At 33.5% G+C, this 27,179-nt stretch overlaps 1 protein-coding gene across 3 annotated transcripts in view; it reads right to left on the minus strand.

The window, feature by feature from the left end:
• The window catches only part of Pgr (progesterone receptor), a 150,118-nt gene that overhangs the window by 101,289 nt on the left and 21,650 nt on the right, over nt 1-27,179 (minus strand). For all 3 annotated transcript variants that reach the window (XM_071616643.1, XM_071616642.1, XM_027930626.2), the window contains exons 3-4: nt 17,457-17,573; nt 2,367-2,672 (exon numbers count right to left, since the gene is read on the minus strand). In XM_071616643.1, coding sequence (XP_071472744.1) covers nt 2,367-2,672; nt 17,457-17,573 — 423 coding nt within the window. The remainder of the gene's footprint in view (nt 1-2,366; nt 2,673-17,456; nt 17,574-27,179) is intronic.

The following is a 27,179-nucleotide window of genomic DNA, read 5'->3' on the forward strand; positions in this document are numbered from 1 at the left end:
AATCTGACATACCAAATATACTTTCCTCTTAGGAAAGAATGACCTGATCTGTTAACATGTTTTTCTAACATCTGGTGTGTGTGTGTGTGCACTAACGCACGCATGCCTGCATGTAATGTATACATATTGCACTGTAAATAAGTAAGTTCACATTCTGACTTATTATAAAAGACCCATTAACAAAAGTCCATCTTCCATCGACCTTTTAGTCTTACTACACATGAAAAAATGGATAAAATAAATTTATGTACAAAACTGACAGCTAAAAGCTAGAAAGCACTGCACCATTATTTAATTGCCACCATTGTTTAATTGTTGTCTCTTGCACACTGGAGGTGTGTAAGCAACATGTATGAAGTGAATCAGTGAATAAAAAGTGCAACCTTGATTAATATCAACTGAAATCAGTTTGGAGTAGCAAATAATACCATATTACAGTCCTTTTTCAGAAGTCAACCACTTTCACTATTCATTCAGTAATGCTATTCCCAGCAAGCAGTCTTTTCAAATGTGGTTTAAAAAGACCACAAACTGCATAATATTTTGATCATGTCAATGATTTCCTTGTTTATAGTTAATGAAAACAGTATGTATAATAATGGTATTGCAATCATTCAGATTTGCTACATGTAAATTATATTTTGAAACATTAAAAAAGTTGCCATCAAATTCAATTTAAAATTTTTCTTTCATTCTTTTTTGATATTGTGTGCAAGCCAAAATTTCCTGGTAGTTACCTGTTTCAACTAAAAAGCTTACTTAGTTTTAATCAAAAGTAAATAAATTATCTTTTAAATTATGATTATTTTCTAAATCTTCCAGCTAATGGTAGAACCTTTTAAAAATATTTTCATTAGTGCATTATAGTTATACATAACAGTTAATTTCAATTTGAATGCTCATAAATGCATATAACATAATTTGCTTCATTTCAATCCCCAAAACTTCCCATCTCTCCCTTCCTCCCTCCCCGACCGATTTCTTCACTGATATTCTTCCCATTTATTTATTTTTATGGCATCAATGATAGAATATTTTTAAATATTGAAGAAATTCCAAAATACAAACAAAAGGAATATATTATATATTGGCAAATATCAAAGAAATCACCATTCCCAAATAATAGAAAAACAGAAAAACTAAAAGCATTTTAAAACACATATCTTTAAACAATTTTATCAATGTATTATGACATTTTGCTCAGCAAAGATTTATTGAATTTCATAATCTTATTACAGTAAGTTCTAAGTTTTCAAAACTTTTCTAATTGGAAAAATATTACCTGTTCAAGGCCTTTCATCTACAATGAAGCCAACAAGAACCTGGCATTTTGATTTTTCTTTAAAATTACATCATTTTGTTAGAATACTGAATTTTATTAACTTTGCTTAATACATATTTTTTTAAAGATTCAACAAACAGGAATCTATTTTTCTGTTTCATGTAACCTTGAATGTTCAATACAATTCATGTATTATATTTCAAATCTTTCAGGTAGAATCATAACTGAGAAATATATTAAGGAAAATTGGGAAGAAATTATTTTAAAAAAAGCTATTGAATTTTCTTGGGGACAAAAAGGACATAATATGTTTCATTCTTGATCAGATATTAGAAAAATAAATTGTTCTAAGGAAGTATAAGGATATCACTGATGTGAAGAGCATATAGTTTTTGGAAAAAGTGTTCTATTTCTAATCAGAGATTAACGCCTCCATAGCAATTGCTGCAAGTCTTCTGGCTCTGCAGTCTGAGATTTAATCAAATAAGAATTTTTGTCCTTGTTATTCTTTCAATCCTCTTGGCTCCTATGGAGCTATGCTGAGGGAGCAAAGACAGCTAGAAAATGACTGAAATACTTCACAATGATACAACCCAGTTCTCACTGCTGCTGGGCAATTCCTCCTTTATTCCTAAATGAATTAGAGGAAATGGTGATTGGAAGTTCATTTCTTTTTATGTTTGTTAATTTTGTTTGTTAATTGACTTGACAGCTTACTATACTCTGAATGCTATTTTGATTTGTTATATGAGTAAATGTGTTCCATTTTATTTTCCACCAAATGAAGTTAATTCAATTAGGGTTTAGAATTAAAAAAAAAAAAAAGATAGTCAACATGTATTTTCCTGAACTATAACAAAAATATACTGTCCCTTACCTGTTTCATGTATATAATTCTTAATTTATCAACAGGATTCAACATTTTCTCTACCTTTGTGTTTCTATAGCACATATATAATATTTAACAAATATTTTGAGCCACTGAAATATATTTTAACATGCTATTATAGTTAAGTAAACAGTCTGTGCAGTTAATTAACAGTAAAAATTTTAATGCCTGATAATACATATAAATTATGATTACCTGGTAGTGATTTAGACCACTTGACTACTGTAAGAAGTTGCCTTTCACATAGTTGATTAAGACTGGTCAGCAAAGAGCTGGAGGTGTCCGGTTTCGTGTTGTCATGTCCTGCATAGACCACATCTGGTTCAATGTTCATCAACAGGCTGATCAGTGAGGGGATCAACTGTATATCTTGACTTGGTGAAAAAGTGATTCTCTGGCTTAGGGCTTGGCTTTCATTCGAAATGCCCACTGGCTGAGAGAGAGCAACACCATCCAGTGCTCTCATAACCCTGACTTTATTGAATTTTTTAAACTTTCGACCTATGAGAAGAACAAAGAAGGACATATAAATACATACAAACTAAATATCCAGCAATATAATGATTTTCTTAAGCCATAGAATCACAGCATTATGGATTTTAGCATTAATCCAGTAAAATAAAATAAAATCCAATGTTACATCTTAGATTGGAATTAAATGACATGAGTGTTCATTGGGTTAGTGGGTTATGGATAATTACACGAGAATCCAGCAGGAGGTTATGAAGCTCTGTGTCAAAAAAGAAATGAAAAGACAAGTAGCTTTTAGTAGAAAATACCCTCACTATTTTTCTGACAGGACTGTCTCCCAAAAGCTAATGCTACAGACTACATTAATTGAAGTATAGTTCATAGAAGTTGTTGGGGTTTTATTCTTTTAAGAAACTTTTAAAATATATGCATATATGCAAACCTCACAAAATTTTTTATTCACTTTTAGCAGGTTCATAGATGTACTGAAATCAAAGCATGGACTATTCTGAGACGGAAGGTACCAAAATTAAGAACACCTTTTCTAAATTAAGGGAAGATGGAGTTTGCACCTTGCAGTCCATGCTGGTCAGACACATTTGCATTTCTAAGCAATTTCCAGGATTGCTACTTTGATCAATTGTAGAGTGTTAGGAAGAACAAAATGCCTGATGGTGAGATGAGTAGAATTTGCCTCATTAGGACAGATTGAAGGGGATCATGATGCTGATCCCAGCTGCTGCTACTTCACAGATGTTCTAGCATGAATTAGAGAAAGTCATGAAGACCTGAAGGCATATGTTGTTTAGCCCCCCACCTGCTCTGTGCATGCATGAGCTGCCTACCAGTGTGAAGCAACTGTGCTGCTTGCTGACTGCTTACAATAATCTAGACCTGGTCTGGCTCACAGACATGTTTTGTTTGGCTCATACAATGCTGGCCAGAGTTATAAAAACATCCTTGAATTAGTTAGGTGGCAGCAATCTGTTAAAGCTGTTTCATCTGCTGCTTTTAGATGAGGCGTGGGCATTCCAGTCTGCCCAATTCCCACCACCATAGGCCCAGTGGTTAGTTGAAGTTTTACCACCACTCTACCCAGTTAAGTAAGCTACTTGCTGGGCTAGGTAAACATGGGTCTTTGTGATTTTTGAGTTCAGGTATTATCATAAAGATAAAGGATTCTACTTGTTTTATGAAGCTCTAAAGAGTTGAGCTAGAACTTTTAGGTAATAGGGGAACAATTGTCAGGATCAATATGCAAAAAGAATTCAGAACTGTAAACAGAGTTCAAATGGGTTTCCTGGGGAAGGAATGGGTCACTCGAGGAAAGGGAAATAATATTTATGAAGGGAGCATTTACTAGTGGATGCTAAAAATTTTATATGTGTATCTTTTAAGCCTTATAACAGTCTTGCAAGGTAAGAGTAATTAACTTCATTTGTAGATTAGGAAAAGGAAAAGTGGAGACGACATCTTGCACAGTGTTAGAGTAGTAGATCTCAGATTATGTGGCTCCTAAACCCCAATCCTTCCTAACCCCTGACACTAACTCACTGACATTTCAGCCACGAGCTGCATTTTTATTTGGTAAGATTCTGGCAGAGAGTTTAGGCAAGAGACTGAAGGAAAAAGCACAAAATTTGAATTCAGTAATTTTTAAGGTTGGTTCCAATCCCCAAATAATATGATTAACAGAAAACATAACACACCCACCTGAAATCAAACACTGTTTTCCTTCCAATTTGTTTTTTTTCTTTATATTCTGCATTTTATTCATAATAATGAAATGCTTAGTATTTAATGTCCTGAGTGTAATTTAAATCAGAAAGTTGGATTCTAAAGAAAAGTCAAATTTAGTACTTACATTTAAGATGTACTGCTTTTGTATTTATAAAAAAACAAATCTTTATATCTTCTAGAAGGCTATACAGATTGAATATAAAAAATCAAAATTTCCTTCAGTTATCTAACCCAGGTTATTTTACAGTTTAGTGGTATAGTAATTCAAATTGAAAACTTAAATGCTTGTAGTTAAAAAAAAAAAAAAAACAGAAAAAAAGATTAAAAGACTCATACCCACCCCTTCCAGTTGTCCTATTATCATTGTCATCTTTTAGCTATTAAAAAATTATTTACAAACCATTTTATTGTGATTCATAATACAATTGAAGCACACAGCTAAAGCACATCTTTGTAAAGCTAATTCCCAGCCCCAGGTGTAGAATGGTGCAGCACCCCAGGAGGCCCTCTGAACCTCTGGACATAACTAGCCTGCCTCCTGCAGCAATTCTTCCCTTGCTTTTCTTCTTACTCTAATTTATTTTAACTTCCTTTCTCTGTTTTACACCCTTAGGGTGCTCTCTTCATCAGGATTTTATTACATTATGAAATGCTGGAGTCTGTTTGAAAACAGAAACAAATGCTTGACACACTGATTAAACTTTAGAAAGTATTTCTAAAATAAAATGAAATCCCCAGACAATTTACTAACAGTTCTGCTTATGATCAAGTCTTTTCACAAGCGCTAGGGAAAATATGAAAATACACAATAAACACAAAGTCAAAAAGTGAACTAACTCCAGTCAGAATGGCAATTATCCAGAATATGCATGATAACAAAAGCTGGTAAGGATGTGGGGGAAGTGGTGCATCCATATATTGTCAGTAGGACAGCAAGTTGTCAGGGAAAAGCAGTATGGAGGTTCCTCAAAACACTAGGAATAGAACCACCATTTGACCCAGCTATCCCACTCCTTGATATTTATTCAAAAGAACTACAATCAGCAAACTATAGTGATATTACTGCTTCAATGTTCATAGCAGCACAATTCACAATAGCCAAGTTATGAAATCAGCTCAGATGCCTGTTGATAATGGATCAAGAAAATGTGATACATATACACAAAGGAGTTTTACTCAGTAATAAAGAAGAATGAAATCATTGCATTTGCCAGGGAATGGATGGAACTGGAGAACATCATGCTAAGTGAAATAAGCCAGACTTAGGAAACCAAAGACAAATGTTTTCTCTCATATGCAGAAGCTGGAGAAAAATAAGGGGGAAAATAGCAGAAGGTGGTCAGATATCATAAAGATCAATGGAATAGAAAAAGTAGGTCAAGAGGGAGGAAGGAGGATGGGAAAGAAAGGAAATGCAGAATAAATCTAACAAAATCATGCTATATGCATTATATAAATATACCACAGGGACTTTCATCTGTATGGTAAATGTATAAAGCACCAATCAAAAATAAATAAATAATGAGTGAAAGGAAGATCAGCAGAGTACAGGAAGGAGAATAGTGGGAGGGAGAAAGGGAGGATAAATGGTGGGGAATGTGGACTGAAATGGAGCAAATCAGATTCCATGCATATTTGATTTTATCAAATTAATCAACTACTATGTGAAACTATAATGCTCCAATTTTAAAAATTAAAAAATTTTTAAAAAGTGAACTAACATTGAGCTAGGTCACTTATATAACTTATCTAATTGATTAAGCCTTTGAAATAAAGATTAGCATTTTAAAGATGAAGGATTAAATCACAGAGGTTAACTGGCCAAATTCATAATGATAACAGATTACAGAAAAGAGCTATTAATCAAAGGCTATCTTCATTTATTTTTTTATTCAAACACGAAACATTTATTGGCTTCCTGTGCCAGGCACAGACTAAGGTTTGAGACCACAGCAGTAACCACAAAGTGTCTCCTTTTGGGACATTTATATCTGGTGGTAAGATGCAGAAGATAGAGAGGGTCCTTGATGAAAGAGTGAGTTAGTGTTAAACAATGGTACATGTTATGGATAAAATATATGCACTATAATAGAAAGTGACTTGAAGGAATGGTGTAGCATTAAATAGTATGGTCAGGGGGAAAATTGGTTAACTTCAAAGCTGGAGGTTTCCATTAGATCCTACGGTTGCCCCTTTCAATGGCCATTGTTTCCTGAAGTCCATTGAATAATGACTCTTTGGGAGCTAATCAAGCAGTGGCCATCAAAGGAGAACTTTTCACATCAGGAGAATCATATTTAATAATTTTTAAAAATGTATAGTATTATTAAGACATATTTTCCTAAAGTATTAAATTGCTACAATCTTGCCACATCTATCATCTACCTCCTATCATGACTATCAGTTTGTTCTTCCAAAATACTTGTAGAAGACATAGTAAACCATGCCTTCGTCTGTAGCTTATGAAAGTATTAAAAACAAATTGGGGTTGGCCATATCTAGGTATGGATCCTGTCATATAAAAACTTCTTATCTGGTATAGATTAGTTTACTTGACCAGATTAGTTTACTTGACTACATACCAATTTAATAATTTTTTTTCAATTATGGTATATAATAATTAACTTGCAATATCATGGTTAGCCTAGGAAAGATGATGTGTAAAGCCACATAGTAGAGTGCTTGGCCTACAGTAGATACAAATGGTTGTCAGGTACTTTTGGAACTTGATTGGAAGGAAATAAGGAAAAAAAGGAAACTATACCTTTGGTTAGTTTTCATTATCTGGTAAAAAAAATAAGTGTTCCTAATCATATATTCTCCTTTTCCCCCAATCTAAGCATACAATAGCATCTATGACCATATATAAGCACAGCTGGATTATCACCATTAAAGACATGTCTTTCCCTCAGTGCGTCTCACAGCCTTTAATACACTGTATGAATTATGAATTTCTAAGACAATAATATTAATATGTAGCATTTCTCAAGTATATCTTACCTCTTCACTTGATTAAAACCTACTACCATCTCATAAAAGTAACATCTTAGAAAGCATTTTTTTAGAATGTTTTCTTTTTCTGAGGCTTGCTTTCAAGATCAAGCCTATGATTTGGACCTTCTTATTTCCATTATCTAGTATCTGGTCACAGATTTTTCTCTTAGCAAATTAAATGAAACTGTAATTCATTTGGTTTGCTGTGTATTTAATAACATCTAGTTATGAACCATTATCTTTGATATCATATGAAATATGAACCACAAAGTTATATGTGCATCTGTGCTGATCTAACATTAGATGTACATTAGAGTGAAATATAGAAAGGATTGTTTTCCAATATTTCTGCTATAGGTGGTAATTTTAAGTTAATCTAGAGCTCAAAAGAGGTTCAAGGTAGAAATATAATTTCAGAAACCACATACACATTTGTGGCACAAATCAGATCCCAAGGAATAAGGACACTGAGAAGAAAAGGGTTAAAGTTTCCATGCCCTCTGCATGACATTCATTCAAGATAGTGCTTCTCTGTTATCTTTGCATGTTGTCTGTAGTATCTTACAGTGCCCCAACACATGTGTGCTAAGTGAATGGGAGGATGTGGCATTGTGTCTTCTGGCCTCCCACTCTGAGTGCCTACCCATCAGCATCCTCAGTTGCTGTGTTTGCTCCCTTCACTGCCTACAGCTTTCCCCTCCAGCAAGTTGCCCATCAGGAGACAGGTCTGCTCTACTCATCAACGAAACATCTGAAGCTTTACAAACTGCCCATCATACTGAACTTCCAACTCATATTTACTGAGTTATTGAAGTTGTTGTTTTGATCTCACTTAAAAGCTTCTGACAACAATATTATAGCAAGAGTATTGAAAAGGGAAGGTAGACAGCAATGTGACTCTTTTATTGATTTAAAAAACTTTATATATGATACCCTTTCAAAGAAGGGATTGCTAAATATACTACTGAAGAACCACTGTTAAACAATACAATAAACATATCTATAGAACTTCATATAATTATAAGTTTATCATTTGTTGATAAGGAGATGATGGGTATGGAAGTTTCCATAGTTTTGCTGGAAAGAGGGAAGATTTGAACTGAGATGCTAAAGAATAGGTATGAAGTGATAAGAAAGTCAATGGACAGAGAGGCTTAACAGTTGTCTGTCATTCAACCTGATACTTGAGGTTTTGAGGAATGGAAGTAAAGGAATCGATCTTTGGAAGCTTAGGGGAAAAGAAGGTCAATCTGAAGAAAACTTTCTTTGTAGTTAATCTCTAGTGTGGGTGACCCTGTACTCTGCCTCTCCTCTTGTTACAATACAGGAACTGCTCTTTACTCTAGCACTGTCTTATTCCTTCTCATTTTTCAAGGACTTTTCTTTAAAACCTTCTCATCTGTATCCTCTAATAGTCCATCTTGAGTATTCTCTATCATGTGAAGATATGTGCACCCTCTCCTCCAATTCTCCTAGCTCCAATCCAGTTATTCTTCACCCTATTCCAACAAACTGTTCTCAGCAAGGTCACTGATGATTTTCACATATCCAAAAAACAAAACAAAACAAAAGGACAATGGTCAATTCTCAGTCCTTGTCTTATTCAACCTGTTTGTAATACTGGACAGAGTAGGTCATTTCCTCCTTGTACACTATTCACTTGGCTTTCACATAGCTCACCCTTGTCACTACTCCTTCAGTCTATCTACTTGGCTCTTTTTCATCTTCTTGACTTACAAATCTTGGCGTTCACCGAGTTATGTGAGCTCTTTTAGATATCTATTTTCTCTTTCTAAGTATTTTATTCTTCTCCTGGATCTTTAATATTAAAGACAGGAAGATCACCAAATGTATAACTCCAGCCCCTTTTATTTCTGAGAATTCTAGACTCAACTACCCAACTGTATACTTAGCTTCCCCACCTAATAAACTCCTGAAACACAATTTTTTTTTACAGCAGAACTTTAATACACAGATTCCAAAATTGCAGCTTAGTTTTGTAACTTGATCTATGCACCTGCTATGGCCCCCAAATCACTTATTCTCCTATATCATGTCCACTTCACCAGCATTCCTAAGGAATACTATGAACATAACCAAAGTAATTTCCACTCTTCCTTCACAATCCAGGACATCATTATCTCAGATGAACAATCACAAATGTCCTGGGTGGGTTCCCTGCTTTCACCTTCTGTGATCCATTCTCTACACAATTGAGTGAGCCTTTAAAAACCTAAATCAGACTATGCCAGTCCTTGTTCAATACTTTGTGACTTCCATTGTACTTAGAATTAACTTCAAATTCTTTATCAAGCCCTATTAGGCCTACCATAATCTTGCATAACCAGTCTCTCCTATTCTTTCCTTCACTGCATTCATATTGATACCATGTTGTTCTGGGAACTTGTTAAGTGTTGTATCAGGCAACAATATTTTATGTTGTGTCTATTTTGTGTTCATCTCTGTCCTCAATTAAAGCATAAGCTCCTTGATTATAAAACCACAACCCATACAGTGATTTTGTTGAATAAAATAATAAGTGTACAGCAAGAAAAATCCTGTTTGCCACAAGGACTCCACAAGTACCTGGCCTCCTGCCATAGACCTTTTGTTCCCTGAAGACTGGGAAGAAATCCAAAGGGAATTTCCCCTCAGTCAAAGACACAATCAAGGGCAGGAACTTTAGCATATTTCCCAGTAGAATATTTAGAATTAGCATATCCCTGCAAAGTGGTTAATACCTTTCCATGACAGCTACTTTTATATCTCCAATCACTGTTTCCTTCTCTTCTACATCCATCTAAATGGCTGAGATTTCACATCTTGTAGCTCAAGTAATAAGGGGCTAAACAAAATAAGGCTTGGTGAATCAGGAAAAGAAGACAAGGAAAACCAACTAACAATCACTAAATTGAATAGCAGATGAAGACTGAGTGGCCCAGATTTAAATGTGTAATAGGTATCAAACATATACCATCAGAATTCAGTAAAAAAAAATAGAAATAATAAAGAGAGACTATAAAAGCAAAAATCATATGTAAAACATATGTAAGTTAGAAGAGGAATTGTGAAAAACATGAAAAAAAAATGTGAAAAAAAATTTCAAAGAATCCCACTGCATGTCAAATATATGTGAAGACTTAAATTTTCAGACAAAAATGGTTTACTCTGTTTCAAGAAAAGTTAATAGAAGAAGGTAGAGCTAAATCCTGAACTTCAAGGATTAGTTACTGAACTCTAAGGATTAATAAAGCCATCCAACCAGAAGAAACCAGTCATCAACCAAAGGAAACCAAAGGGAGGTGAGAATCTCAGGTTTCCATTCAGTTGTCTTAGGTACCCAAAGACAATGGCACAGATCTAGGAGGAGTGGGCAAGGCCAAAACCACATGTTTTTCTATGCTTTAGTAAAACTGTGATGAAGGTTTAGGAAGTCAAGGAAGTGGTGTGTACTGTAGACCTCTCACTGTCACCTCGCTTCTTTACCTCACTTCTCCTACCTACATCCTAAGCAACACAAATTCCTTCCCCTCTCCCTCTCTCTCATCTTCAGTAGATCAAATTAGCAAGTATCGTTTGTACCTTCAGCATGCTCCTGGAGTCACAGACTCTTCTCTCAAACAGCTATCAAAGCACTTCTAACTCAAAACACCTAAGATGATCTCCTCTCCAGGAAAAAAATTCAACTAATAAATACATTCCTACCTTTAGAAGTATTGTTTTCTACTATGTGAAGACGTGTTTCCAATTATGCTTCTACAGGCACATATAGTTTAAGAACATAAATATATATAATAAGAATATCTAGCAGCTACTACTTTAATTAAATACCTCTGGCAGCCAGAATTCTGTAAATTAATTTCAACTCTAAGATGTATGCATAGATTTTTCAAGCTCTTATAAATAATTAATTAAAAATTTTGTGAGGACATAAGAATGTGCTTTGTGTTAAAATTAAATAATTGTTTTGCCAATGATAATATTTGCCAAACTGCTTCAGAACGTAAAAGATATTTGAAGCCAGGCATGGTGGTGGTGGCTCATGCCTGTAATCCCAGTGGCTTGGGAGGCTGAGGCAGGAGGATTGCAAGTTTAAAACCAGCCTCAGCAATGGTGAGGCACTAAGGAACTCAGTGAGACTCTGTCTCTAAATAAAGTATAAAGAAGGGCTGAGGCTCAGTAGTTAAGTCCCCCTGAGTTCAATTCTTGAACTTGAATTCTGAGTTCAATTAAATATATAAAGATATTTGAAGCTGCCATTCATCAAGCATTTCTGTACACCAAACACTATGCTATACATTTTGGATATATAATTTCATTCACCTTCACAATAACTCTCAATATGTATTTGAATAGGGAAAACACACAGATGTAAGGTTAAGATGTGTGTTTGAAATTCCACAGCTAGTCAGCGTGGAATTTGAAATTAAACCCCAGATTTTCTGACTTTGCATCCTTATTCTTTATTACAGTGCTGTGCTATGTCAGTTCTTACAGAGATAGTCCGAAAGTCCTCTTCTAACTTATTGATAAAATTTAAACTTTTAAGAGTAGAGTTAATGTATTTGGTTAAACTCAAAATGAAATTGTAGATAAAATTCTCCTACTGGCAATTAGATACCTTATAAATCTCCTTTTCCAGAGTACCTAAAATAAAAATGATGAATAGAAAATAATCAGCATTTTTAAGTGCATATCTAAACTCTTCAAAGCCAGTAATATCAAAGGGTCAAAAATAAAGAACTCCTCTATCCACTGACAAACAAACATGGAAAGGAAGTATATCTGTTCTGGTCCTGGCTTGGTGTGTGGGTAAAGCCTCCTTTGATCATTCTTAATCACAGTTCCCCCTTATCCAGATGTGCAGTGATTTACTTGCAGTGTGTGGGAAAACTCAAGTAAAAAGTAAATATAAAACCCTAGATAAGGCAAAGAGGAGGGAGGGAAAGGGAGGGGACAAGGGGGTAAAAAAGATGGTGGAATGAGATGGACATCATTACCCTAAGTACATGTATGAAGACATGAATGGTATGAATATACCAGAGATATGAAAAATTGTACTCTATATGTGTACTATGAATTATAATGTCATACATAACAAATTAGAATAAAAATTTTGAAAAAAACTTACAGAAATTGCTGAGCAGAACACAGAAGATCCAAATTGAACAAATTCCTCTTCTGTGTCGCTCCTATATTAGTTTCTTAAATAATTCATGTACAATTATAGAAAACTAAAAATTACCAGAATCAGAATTAGTGCATCTCATTTATAATTTTAAACATAATTGTGGTTGGGTTGGGGATGTGGCTCAAGTGGTAGCGTGCTCACCTGGCATGCGCAGGATGCTGGGTTCGATCCTCAGCACCACATAAAAAATAAAATAAAGATGTTATGGCCACTGGAAACTAAAAAATAAATATTAAAAATTCTCTACCTCTCTCTTTAAAAAAACATAATTTTGGTTATGTTAAATATATCATAAAATATGTGTACTGTTATTCTGTATTATAGTTTAAGAAATCAAACTTTTAAAGAAGTTGAATTATTATATTCATTATATTTTATGTAATTTTCCCTATTGTTATATTCAGGTTTATCATTTGAAAGTTTTTGCCACAATAAACATTATACTGTTATCTCTTAAAAAAATAGAAGTGATCCTTCTCTTGTAAAAAAAAAAAAAACAGCTAAGGTAGCTTGAATAATGAGATATAGATTCTCACTAGAGACAAGCACCCTCAATTAAGACCACACAAGATTAAAAAATTAACTCTTCCAAATATAAGCTAATGAACCAAAATGACAAATGCTTCAATAAATGAGAAATAGCAGAAACAATAAACAGTATATTGGGTTTGGCTCATCCTGACTTGTGAGAACTGTGTTAAATATGCAGAATTTTGAAACTTGCTAGTTCAAATACTTGTAACCAATGAAAGTCAAATGGGAGTATTTACACCAACATATTTGGGAATACTATGAATAATCAGGATTCTTTTATTCTATTTATTTATTTATATTTAGAAAAATATATGTGGTTACCAGCATGCAACAATGGTGAGTTTTGGGACTTTAATGTATACAATTGTTTAAGAATTAAGAACACAAGTATGAAAAAAGCTACTCTAAAAGAAACATGTTAAAATGTTTAAAAATGTTAAAAAAGATACTACCACTAAAATGTAAAAAAAAAAATATTAAGAACATAGTGCAAAAAATTGTAAACTGGAATACAGAACTGACTAAATTATATATACACCAGCAGATCATAACATGAGAAATAGTCAAAAGGGTTAAGAAATATAGAGGACAGAATGGGCTAGTCCAATATCTATCTGATAAGTGTTCTAGAGGTAGAGAGAGGCAACAGGAGGGAAGCAATATTTGAATAATGCTGGTATCCTCCTAGTATTCAAATGTGGGTAAACAGACAATAAAAAAGTCATAATAGCTAATTCTGAATACTGTTTGAAATTAGTGCTGTTTATTTTGCTATCCCCTCTTTTGCTATTTGTCTTTATTTCTGGCAAAATATTTATATTGAATGGATGACACAAGATGGTCAAGTGATAGTACTAATTTGTTGTATGGAAGAAAAGGAAGAATAATTATATTGAATATTAAAACATAAGTTTAATGGCAGCCAGAAGCTTTCTGAGTAATGAATGAGGAAAGAAGATAAATACCAACAGGCAATTAAGGACTGGTGTAAATCCTTTTATACTACAATGATCATAATAAACACGGCTGTAGTTTGGGTGGATTTGCAGACGATCATCTCAATTGCCTGCATGGGATTATGGAAGTGTGTCTAGGATGATGACCACTGTGCAGTGATGGGACTGGTCCCTTTGGACAAGGCTCTAACAACCACCATTGCACTGAAATGTCTTGCTTTCCTTTTCTTAGGCTTCACCTCTGTTGTCCAGGTCAAAGCAGAGTATACCTGCATATATACTTCAAAGAAAGCATAGATGCTAGATCATAGAAAATACAAAGTAGAAGTATGTACCAAAAACTATATTAGAATTGATTTTTAAAATATGTGTCTTTATGTTTCAGTCATTCAAATAAAAGTCACACTGCGACTGAAGAAGATATTTGAACCCCTCAATCTGTAATTTATATTGAGCTATTTTAATTGAAAATACTTGATACTGGTAGATCTAATGAACAGTTCTAGTTGGCAGCCATAAAAGCAGTTCCCTATAAACAACGACAACAACAAAATTTAAGCAAACTTGTGAGAATGAATCCTCTAAGGACCATCGTCTGTAGATGAGTGTAAAACGGTGTTCTGGGAGAACACTTGGTGATCAGAAAGCACCATGTGGCTGCAGGCTTCAGTTCAGGGAACTGGGGACTAGTCAGAAAGAAGTATTGTCTAGAAAAGGAGCTATCTGGAAAGCCAAGGTTTGGGTAGAAAAGGAAAGGTGCATAAGAGGAAGACTGTGAAGTCTAAGGAGGTAGGTGGCAGCCATCGCACATAGCAATCCTTGCCTTAAAGACAGGACACATGGCTTCAGTTTTTACAGTAAAGGCACAGAACAGATCTCTGTCCTTCCAGCAATAATATTGTTGTGTCCCAAATTTTTAAATTGTAGAATTCTTCAGGAAAAAAGAATCAGAGAACAAACCAAAACAAAACAGATTTTAAAAAGTTTTACTACAGAAGTCATACTTTATAGGCCAGGAAGTTATTCTCTTTGCCAAGAGAAGTAGGGGTGAATTTAGGTAAAGAGGGAGAGGATGAGTAGAAGAGAAACTGGCTCTCAACAACAACTTTTAAAAATTTATCCACCACCCAAAAACCCATAAACAGTCTCTGGCTTTAAAAAAGATTTCAACAAACACAACTATTCATTTAATCATCCCATCATGTAGAAATCTACTTATTTTTGAAAGACCTTTGTAATAGTTTAGCATTCTTACCACAAATACAAAATACAGAGCTCTGTTCATTTCAGAAAAACTTTGTGAGTCAGTAAACAAAAATGTTGTCTAAAGGAAAGAAGTTAGAAGAACACCTAAATTAGAAGATATATTACCATCACTAAGGATATAACTATCTTCCTACTCAGTACTGCACAGCAATCAACTAAATGCAGAAGTTCACTGTGACCTGTAAGGGAAGTGATTCATTAAAAATAAGAATCATATGCAACAAAAAGACCAAATGGCTTAAACATAATTCTTACAAGAACACAGCCACTGAAGCAGATAGGAACAAACTTCCCATTAACAAACTCTATGTCATGACATGTCAAAGCCATATTTCTGAACTCTGATATTCCACCCTAGGATTTTATTAAATCTTAAAAGTTTCTCAGTGTTATCCCATGTATTTAAAGGGGCTGTGTGTCAGAAATGAAAAAAAGAGGATCAAACAAAAATGAATGAGGGAAGGGATGAAGGTGAGGGAAGGGAAGAAGGTAAGGAAGGAGACATGGGCTCCATTTTTAGTAGTTCCATGATATTCTCTTCTTAGTTATGGAAGAATCCAACCATGAGCAATCAAAATTATCACTCTCAGAAGGACTCTCATTTTCAAAAGACCATGAGTACACTCCACTTTATTCCAGAAATTTAATATGGTCCTAGCAATTTGAATCTAATCCTACAAATTAGCTAATTTATAGGAGTTGGATTTTTCACTCCCCAGACTCCTGCCACTGACTCTCTGGCAGAAGAACATTAAAACTGTGGCCTATCAGAGTGCACAGTCCACTTCTTTCTAACAAGCCTCTGTGCAGATCCACTTATGAAATCAGTGACCACTGCTCTATGTCTCAGTTTGTGATGGCTACTTCAGGACACCGCTAGATTTGAATGAATCTATCATATAAACCTGAAGTACAATAGGTTTTATTTTTAATCCTAGAATTATCCTTCAAAAAATATTGCATTATATGTTAGTCCTTACAAGCCATCTCAGATTATGAAATTCTAAATGAATTTTAAACGAATTATTTTGGATGGCAATATGTTTTTTGGGGGAAGACAAACTGAAACAACCTCAGTTTGTTAGTGTAGGATGTTATTGGAAAGATTATCTGATGTAAAAAGAGAGGCAAGGAAATTTAAAATGTATTTAATTATTCCTGGGGTATGAACTCATGCAGGGTTTCAAGTACTGGAAACCACCGAGAATAAGCCTTTAAATGTTACTTTAAGAGGAAAATTCAGGTGAACAAGAAGCACCAATTATGCTGAAAAAACATAATTTAGGGATAGTTATTCCACCAGGTATCAACATATATGGAACTACAGCACTTCAGATACTGTGGTAATGGTTCAGGGATAGAGAAGTCAGTAAAAGAACAAACTTAGGAATTTGGTAATACCAACAGAAGTGGTATTACAAATTTCACTGGAATTTTTAATTTGAGTATTGTTAGAAAAATGTGACAATTTATATTTATAATTTAGTCTAAAAATAAAAATAAATTAAAAATCATTAACATACAATTTGGTAGTTCTGTATGTGTGTATTTATAAACAAACCTACATTGTGGGTTGGAGGCTTCAAACATTTTTTATTAATCTAGGTGGTGTACTTTTAAAAAGTTTGGGACCATTGTGTCAATAAATATGCTATGGTAATAGGTTATCCATATGGAAAATGAAGTTAGATTCCTATCTCTTAATACAAAAACTATTTGTAAGTAGGATAAGGAAATGAATGTGAAAAACTCAGATTATTCTGAATATATTATTTATATTATTTCTGGGCAGAGAACAGCATAAAGGGAGAACATTGATTATTTAAGTGGGATTTAATGTGTGATTATTTAATTTTTTTTAAAAAGATACCATAAACAACAACATAAAAAGACATGATATAGACTGCATATTATAAAGTATTATTAATGCATCATATGTAGGAAAATTTCGTGAATCTAGAAAAAAAGACAACACATCCATATGCTTCATTCAGACACTCAAGTGTGAAGAGTCACCATCAATAATCAAGACAGAAAAAAATAAAGCAAGAATAAAGAAAATAAGAAAATTAGTATTTTCGGACCCAAAGTGTTAAAGCATAAATATGTTATTAAAGAAAACATCAATTTTACCTCCAAGGACCATGCCAGCCTGGCAGCACTTTCTAAGGCGACATGCTGGACAGTTTTTTCTGCGGATTTTATCAACAATGCAGTCATTTCTTCCAGCACATAAATAGTTATGCTGTCCTACAAAGTGAAAAAGTAAAAATTATTTGCAATATCTAAGACCATTGAAAATTTTATTCAAAAATGACTGAACAGAGGATCAACACACAATAGAAGGTCCATGACTCTAAGCCAACCTCTTGCTTGGCATCACTGAATGTTGGTGGTGCTCAAACCTGCTCAACACTCTACCTGTGACTTCAGGGGCCTAAATGAGGTAATGAGAAGTAGTAAATAAATTCAAACACATTTTAAATATAAAAGAGGTTATCATAGTTACCAAGTAGGATGCAATTCTTAAAAGCCATTAGGGATTTAAAAAAAATTTAGCAGTTCAACATTTGAAGTGTGAGTAGGAAGGAAGATTTCTGATATTGAGAGCACTGGCACGAAGTCACTTCCTTGAAGGGCTGGCACAATTCCTATCATTGGGAACTGCCCATAACAGCTGGAATGACTGCAGGAAACCTGGAAGCTCAGTCCAGTATAAGTTATGATCATCTTTAACACAAAGAGTTGGTCCAATGGAACTATAAACTAGACCCCATGCAAGCAAAATGTAAGGGGTATAGTTAGTGTTTAATCTTTTTTATGCAATTTTTTTTTTTTTTGGTTAAAAAAGTTCTACAGCCAGGAAGTTCCAACCATAGCCCACTGAGATAATTTGGCATAGATCCTAAGTACTGCTTCCGTACCACAAAGGACTCAGTCACCAAGAATGAAAGAGAAACATAAGGGCCACTCCATTACATGTGTCATTGCGTCAGGATGATTGATATTCAAGTGAAGGCATTTATGCACAGATACATTGACTTTTTGACATTATCCTAGAAATCTGTAAAATGTTAAACTTTGGGGTTATAAATCCAGCATAATGTCTATTTCTACCTTGCTTTCTTCAGATAACAGTTCCCAACTTATTTTCTGGTTTTGAAGAATACATCCATACCCAGGTCCTCTTGCTTAGTCCTTATTAATTGCACATTATTGCTTCCCTTCAGTCCATCATAACAATGTGACTTTACAATTCTACTTTTATCGTAAGTCACTCTATTAAACCACTTGAGCAATTCATTTGCTAGCATCCTTGTTCTCTACCTACACTGTCACTATCAGGAGTTGTAAAGTATCCAGGAGTATTTATCAGCTATAAGCTACTACAAGTAGGATGGATGGCACAGGATGAAAAATAGGAGAGTTCACTCAAATACGAGATAGTGTCCAGCTCTTGCCTTTAATGTTTGTATATCTGTCCCTGTCAAAACCTGAAGAACTATTCACTGAACTCTGTAATGGAGCACAATGCTTTCTCTTTCTCCTTGGGACACCTATTGTCTGTTTTAGGGTGGAAAAAGAGGGGGTGAGTATTATTCTGCCTTTTCTTTTAAGTTACTCTCTTTGATGTTCTTTACACTCTATCTGCACTAATATCATTGTATTACCCCAATATTCCTTACTGTCTTTGACTGTGCTCCCTTTTTCTCTATTAATATGGTTTGCAAAACCTTACTTATCTTTCAAGTCTCTACCTAACTGCTCCCATCTGGTTTAACCTGACAGTTTCCAGAAAGGCTTACACATTTTTCTGGGTGCCAAATGCATGTTCAGTGTATTCCCATTATAAATGCTTTGTGCCTGTCGTTTCTTAGTCCTGTAAAAGGAGAAACTAGCCTTTGATCCTTTAACTCTTATATCTAATAAGGGTTTGATAAACATTTCTTGGATAAATGTATACATATTATACTTATTGTTTCATGTATAGTCAAAATATACAAAATAGTATAAGACCTATAATATTTCACTTATTGTCATGTATAGCAAATTTTAAAAATCACTTGTTCCTGTTTTTTCTTCTTTTCCTTGGTGCATTGTAATTATGCATAATAGTGGAATTCATTATGCCATGTACATAATTTAATCAATCTCATTCCCACTAGCTTGCCTTTCCCTCCCTTCCTCCTTCCTCTGATCCACTTGCTCTATTGATCTCTATTTTATTATTATTGATTAGTACATTATGTATAATATGCTATATATATTGCATTGCGGCATATTCATGCATGGACATACATAGCAGCATTTGGTAGATTTTGTTCCTCAGTACTTCCCTATGTTCCCCTCCCTCCCCATTTTTCTACTCTATTGGTCTCCTATTTTTGTGAGATTCTCTCCTTTGTAATTGATTTTAGTTGTTTTTTCTCTCTCTAGTTTCCACATGAGAGAAAGATTTAATGCTTACTTTTTGAGTCTGGCTTGTTTCACATAGTATGTTTTCCAGTTCTATTCATAACTAGCAAGTGACATAATTACATTCTTGGTGGCTGAGTAAAACTCCATCATGGCTACACACCACATTTCCTTTATCCAATTGTCTGTTGTCAGATACCTAGACTGGTTCCATAACTTGCTCTTGTGAACTGTGCTGCTATAAACATTGGTATGCATTTGTACATATCACTATAGTATGATGATGATTTTAGTTGTTTTGGATAAATACCTAGCAGTAAGATAGCTGAGTCATATGGTAGTGCCTTTCCTAGGGTTTTGAGGAATCCCCATACTGCTTTTTGAAGTGGTCGTACCAATTTACAATTCCTCTAACAATATATGAGTGTATTTTTCTCCACATCCTCACTAGTAGTTATTGTTATTAGTATTCTTAATGATTGTCATTCTAACTGGAGTAAGATGAAACCTCAGTATAGTTTTGATTGTATTTCCCTGATTGGTAAGGGAATATTTATTGGCCATTTTTATTTCTTCTTTGTACCAATGTCTGTTTAAATCATTTGCCCATTTATTGATTAGGTTATTTGGTTTTCTTGGTGTTTTTTTTAAGTTCTTTATATATTCTATATGTTACTCCCCCATCAGAAGAATAGTTGGTGAAGATTTTCACTCATTCTGTAGGCTTTCTCTTCAGGCTCTTAATTGTTTCCTTTGCTCTGAAGAAGCTTTTTAATTTGATGCCATCCACTTATTGATTCTTAGTTTTATTTCTTGAGCTTGAGGTATGTTATTAAGGAAATTGGTACTTGTGCCAATGTAGAAGTGTTGACACTGTATTTTCTTCTTGCAATTGTAGTGTTTCTGGTCCAATTCTTAGGTCTGTGATCCACTTTGATTTGATGTTTGTGTAGGGTGACAGATAGGGGTCTAGGTTTATATTTTAACATGTGGATATGCAGTTTCCCATCATCATTTGTTAAAAAGACTATTATTTCCTCTAATGTATGTCTTTGGCACCTTGGTCAAGATCAGATGACCATACCTATATGGATTTGTCTTTGTGACCTCTATTCTATTCATTGGTCTTCATGTCTATTTTTTATGCCATTACCATATTTTATTACTATAGTTCTAGGATAATTTGAGATCAGGTATTGTGATCCATCCATCATCATTCTTACTGCTCAGGATGACTTTGACAACTCTGAGTCTGTTATTCTTCCATATGAATTTTAAGACTTTTTTCTAGCTCTTTGAAGAATGACATTATTAATTTGACGGGAGTTACACAGTCTGTAGATTTTTCTCTATTATAATGATTAACACATTACTTGTACAAATTGATGGATTTTATGCTGATTTTACACACAAAGATATATCATGCCTTGTATTTTCCCTTCTACTTTTTCTCCCCCTTTCCTCTCTAACCCCTTCTCTTTCCCTATTAGTCCCTTTTCTCCTCTTCTACATTTCTACTTCCAGTTTTTTGTTTGTTTGTTTTTATATATGAGAGAAAAATATGTGATGTCTTCCAGTTTCATGCATTTTCCTACAAATGACGTAATTTCAGTCTACTTTATGGCTGAGTACTAGTCCCTTTTGTACATATACCATGTTTTCTTTATCCATTCATCTGTTGAGGGGCACCTAAGCTGTTCCACATCTTGGCTATTATAAACAGTGCCACAATAAAGACAAATATGCAGGTATCACTTATGTATGCTGATTTAATTTCCTTCAGATAAATACCTAAGAGTAGAAAAGTTAGATAATATGGAAGTTCTATTTGTAACTTTATGAGGAATCTCCAAACTTATTACCACAGTACTTGTGCTAATTTATGTTCCTATCAACAATGTATAAAGTTTCCTTTTTTAAAATCTCCTTGCCATCATTTGTTATTTATTTTTAAAAATAGCCATTCTCACTATGATAAGATGGAATCTTAATGTAACTTTGATTTATATTTCTTCAGTCGCTAAAGATATTGAGCATTTTTTCACACACTTATTGTTCATTTGTACTTCTTTTGAGAAGTGTCTGTTCAAATCATTCACCCTTTTGTTGCTAAACTTTTTTAAGTTCTTTATATATTCTGAATATTAATTTTTTGTCAGATGAATATGTGGCAAAGTTTTTCTCCTATTCTTAAAGTTGCCTTTTTATTCTGCTGATGGTTTCTTTTACTGTGCAGATGCTTTTGAATTTGATGTGATCCCATTTGTCAATTCTTGTTTTCTGAGGTATTGGAGTCCGATTCAGGAAATGATTGCTTATGCAAATATTTTGAAGTATTTTCCCAATGTTATCTTCTAGTCATTTCAAAGTGTCTGATGTTACATCAAGGTATTTGATCAATTTTGAGTTGACTTTTGTACCGAGTGATAAATGGAGGTAAGTTTCAGTCTTCTACATGAGGATATCCAGTTTTCCCCAGTACTATTTGGGGAAGAGGCTGCCTTTTCTCCAAGGTGTGTTTTTGGCACCTTTGAAGAGAATCAATTGGCTGTAAAAGTGTAGGTTTATTTCTGGGACTTCTATTCTAATCCATTAGTCTAGTGTGTCTGTTTTTATGCCCAAACTGTGCTATTTTGGTTATTTATGACTTTGTAATATATTTCAAAATCAGGTATCGTGATACTTCCATTATTACTCTTTTCTTAAGGTTGCTTTGGCTATTCTGGGTCCTTTATGCTCCCATCTGAATTTAAGAATCATTTTTTTTACTTCTACAAAAAATATCATTGGTATTTTGATGGAAATTGCATTGAATGTGTAGATCACTTCCAGAGGTATAGCCATTTTAACAACATTAATTCTCCTAATTCATGATCATGGGAAGGCTTTTCATCTACTAATGTCTTCTTTTTTTTTTCTTTTTTAGTGTTTTATAATTTTCACCACAGTTCTTTCACTTCCTTGGTAAGGTTTATTCATAGGATTTTTTGCTATTGTGAGTGGGATTTATTTTCTTGATTTCTTTCTCAATGTGTTCTTTATTGGTGTATAGAAAAAGGTACTGAATTTTATATGTTGACTTTGTATCCTGCTACTTTGCTGAACTTGTTTATTAGTTCTAAAAGCCTTTTACAGAATCTTATCTGTGAAAAGAGATAAGTTGATTCTCTCTTTCTCTATTTGTATCCTTTTTATTTATTTCTTTTGCTTAATTGTTCCAGCTAAATTGAAAGTATTATATTTTATAAGAATGGGCACCCTTGACTGTTCCTGATTTAGTGGAAATGCTTCCAGTTTTTCCCCATTTTATATGTTGTCAGCTATTAGTTTGTCATATAAAGCCTTTATATGTGAGGTATGATGATTCTTTTATGTATAATTTAATGATCTTTTGTATATAATTTATTCAGGGCTTTTTATCATGAAGGAATGCTGAATTTTGTCAAAAGTCTTTTCTGCATCTATTAAGATGACCATGTCATTTTTATTCTTGATTCTATTTATGTGCTATTTAATGTTTATTGACTTGTGTTTTTTGAAGCATTCTTGTATCCCTGGAAAGAAATCAACTTGGTCATGGTGTCTGACCTTTGTAATGTGCTGTTAAATTTGATTTCCAAGTATTTTCTTGGGAAATTTGTCATCTGTGTTCATCAAGGAATTTGGTCTAGAGTTTTTGTTGTGGTGGTGGTTTTGTTCTTATCTCATCTTGTTAGCAGGGTAATACTGACTTTACAGAATTAGTTTGGAAGAGTACCTTCCCTATCTATTTAATGGAATAGTTTGAGGCACATTGTGTTAATTCTTTTAAAGTCTGGTGAAATTCGGCTGTGAATATGTCTAGTCCTGGGATTTTCTTTGTTGGAAGACTGTTTCAATCTCACTTACTCTTATTGATCTACTTAAGATTATTATATTCTAAAACCATAATCTTTAGGCTTGGTTTTGTTAGATCATGTACATCCAGAAATGTGTCCATTTCTTCCAGATTTTCCATTTTAATTGCATATAGTCTTTCAAAATAATCCTTATTAATCCTATAAATTTCAGTGATATCTGCTATAATATACCCTTTTCATCTCTCATTTTATTTATTGGGTCTTTTCTCTCTTTCTTTTTTTAGTTAAGCCAAGGGTTAGTCAATTTTATTTTTTAAAAAAACTCATGATTATGTTGATCATTCGTATTGTTCTTTCAGTATCTATTTATTTCTGCCCTGATCTTTATTATTTCTACTATTCTACAACTTGGAGTCTAGTTTGTTCTTATTTTTCTAAGACTTTACAATGCATCATTAGGTTGTTTGTCTGAGATTTCTGTTTTTTAATGTAGGCATTTATGTCTATAAACTGCCCTCTCATTATTGCTTTTGCTGCATGCTACAGGTTCTGGTACACATTGTTTCCATTTACATTTAATTCTAGGAATTTTTAATCCCATCATTTCATCAATGAACCATGTTCATTCAAAAGTATATTGTTCAACTTCGTTTGTATAACTGTTGTAGATTCTCTCACTGTTGATTTCTAGTTTCATTACATTCTGACCTGATGAATTCTTTCAAGTTTTAAAATTTTGATGAGATTAGTTTTATGGCCTAATATATGTTCTATTTTGGAAAAATGTCAATGTGCTAATAAAAAACAATGTATTTTGATTAGCTGTTGGATAGAATATTCTGTAAATGTTGTTAAGTTCATTTGAACTATAGTGTAATTTAACTCTGATGCTTCTTGTTTTTTTTTTTTTTTTTCTGAGTAGTCTGTCTATTGGTGAGAATGAGGTAGTGAAGTTACCTCCTATTATTGTATTAGTGCATATCTCTCCCTTTATGTAGAGCATGTGAGTTTTATAAAATTGGATGCTCTGACATTTGGTGTATATCCATTTACAATTCATATATCTTATAAATGGATCATTTCCTTTATCAATACATAGGGAGATTCTTTGTCTTCTGTCTGATTTTGGCTTAAAGTCTGTTTCATCAGATATAAGTTTAGTTATTCCTATTTATTGTCAGATTCTATTTTCTTGAAATATAATTTTCTGTCTTTTCACTTTGATTTATGTATGTGTTTGCATGCAAAGTGAGTTTCTTGCATGCAGCATACTGTTGGGTCTTATTTTTTTTCACCCAATAAGTCAGTCTTTATCTTTTAATTAAAGAATTTAGACACAATTTACATTCAGGGTTATTAATAATAGGTATGTACTTGTTTCTGTTCTTTTCTTTTTCTTTCTTTCTTTTATATTTCATATGGTTATTTTGAATATTCTATAGTAGTTTCTTCTGTTGTTCAACTTTACAGGTTTGATGGTTTCTGTGTTAATATTATTTGTTTACAAATTTTCACTTCCTTATCTACTATTTTAATGGGATTTATTTTTAAAATTTGTTATTTAAATGGATAATTTAGCCATGTTCTCATGCTTGTGTTTATCTTTTTCCTCTTCCAGGTGTAGGATCCCCTTAAGTATCTTCTATAATATTGGTTTAATAGTTATTAATTTCTTTAGTTTTTGCTTGTTATGGCAGTCTTTATTTTTTTCAATTATGAAATATTACTTTGCTGAGCATAGTGATCTATTGGCAGTTATTTTTTTTTAGAATTTATTTATTTATTTTTACATACATGACAATAGTGGAATGCATTACACTCATTATTACCCATTTACAGCACAATTCTTTGTAACTGCATATAAAGTATGTTCGCAGCAAATTATGACATTATACATGTACCCTCTCTTTTTGCATTACAATTCTTAATACTCATATATGCCACAATTTATCATATCTCTGTTAGTATATAAGGTATGTTGACATCAAATTCATATCTTCATACATGTATTTTAATAATGATGACCATCACCTTCCACCATCCTTGCTATTACCCTTCCCCCTCCCTTCCCCTCCCACTCCTCTTCCCTATATAGAAATAATCTTCCTCCCATGCTCTCCCTCCCTACCCCACTTTGAGTCACCCCCCTTATATCAGAGAAAACATTCGGCATTTTTTTTTGGGGGGGGGATTGGCTAACTTCACTTAGCATAATCTTCTCTAATGCCATCCATTTACCAACAAATGCCATGATCTTGTTCTTTTTTAGTGCTGAGCAATATTCCATTGTGTATAAATGCCACATATTTTTATCCATTTATCCACTGAAGGACATCTAGGTTGGCTCTACAGTTTAGCTGTTGTGAATTGTGCTGCTATAAACATTGATGTGGCTGTGTCTTTTAGAATTTAAAATGTGTTATTCCATGTCTCATGGCCTTTAGAGTTTCTGATGAGAAATATGCTGTTATTCAGATGGGTTTTCCTTTAAATTTGACTTGGTGCTTCTCTTTTTCAGCTTTTAATATTCTTTCTTTATTCTGTACTTTTGATAGTTTAACTATAATTTGTCATGTTTTTCCTGTCATGTCTATTTGGGGTTCTAAATGCTTCCTGTGCCTGGATGTCAGTGTCTTTCCCAAGATTTGGTAAATTTTCTGCTATTTATTTCATTAAATAGGTTTTCTATGTCTTCAGCCTGTAGCTCTTCTTCTTTATCTATTCCAAGCATGCATGTTTCTTCTTTTAATTGTGTTCCAGAAATCTTACATATTCAGTTCATTCTTCCCTATTGTTTTCTTTATTACTGTCTGAATGTGATAATCCCTCAACCTTTCTTCAAGTTCTGATAGTCTTTCTTCTCCCTGATCTAACCTATTGATAAGGCTTTCAACTGTGTTTTTAATCTGAAAAAGTATGGGAATGACCTATGCTCACTAGAAGTAACGTCCATAACCATTATGTCATTGTCTCCCTGCTATTGCTATGGGGGTGAATGTGTAGAAGCAGTACTTTAGGTCCCCTACTGTGCCTGTTGGGGACAGGTTAATGGCAAGAGCCTTTTATCTCTTCTATTAAGTTCTGCTAAGATTTAAGAAAGGCTAGCTTTTGGCTAGAGTAAGATGCAATTTCTCTAAGCTGGGAGTATAGTTCAGTGGCAGAGCATCCTCCTAATGTGCTAGAGGTGCCAGTATTTATCCTCAGAAAAAACAAAAAATAACTGCCCCCCTCCCCCCACAAAAAACAAATAAAGTAAAAACAAAATTAAAACAATAACAACCACAACACCAACAGTAACAGGAAAAAAGGGACAAAATAATACAGGGTAAATTTAAAAGTTAAAAAGTAAAACAGTAAAATTAATATAAAAAATAAAAATAGAAAGAAAATTGAAAAGGTGGAAAAGGAAAATTATAACTTTAAAAAGAAATAAATGAGGAAGTAGGAGAATGTTTATAAAAAGCGGGAAAAAGGAGAAAAGTCAAAATAAAAGAAAAAATTAAATATTAAAAGTAGAAAAATTTAAAATTAGTGTTAAATATTAGAAGTAGAAATAGAATTAAAGATAAATATTAAGTGTTTAATCATCTGAAAAGAGGGA

Source organism: Marmota flaviventris, chromosome 9, assembly GCF_047511675.1.
Source record: "Marmota flaviventris isolate mMarFla1 chromosome 9, mMarFla1.hap1, whole genome shotgun sequence".
NCBI classification, from domain to species: domain Eukaryota; kingdom Metazoa; phylum Chordata; class Mammalia; order Rodentia; family Sciuridae; genus Marmota; species Marmota flaviventris.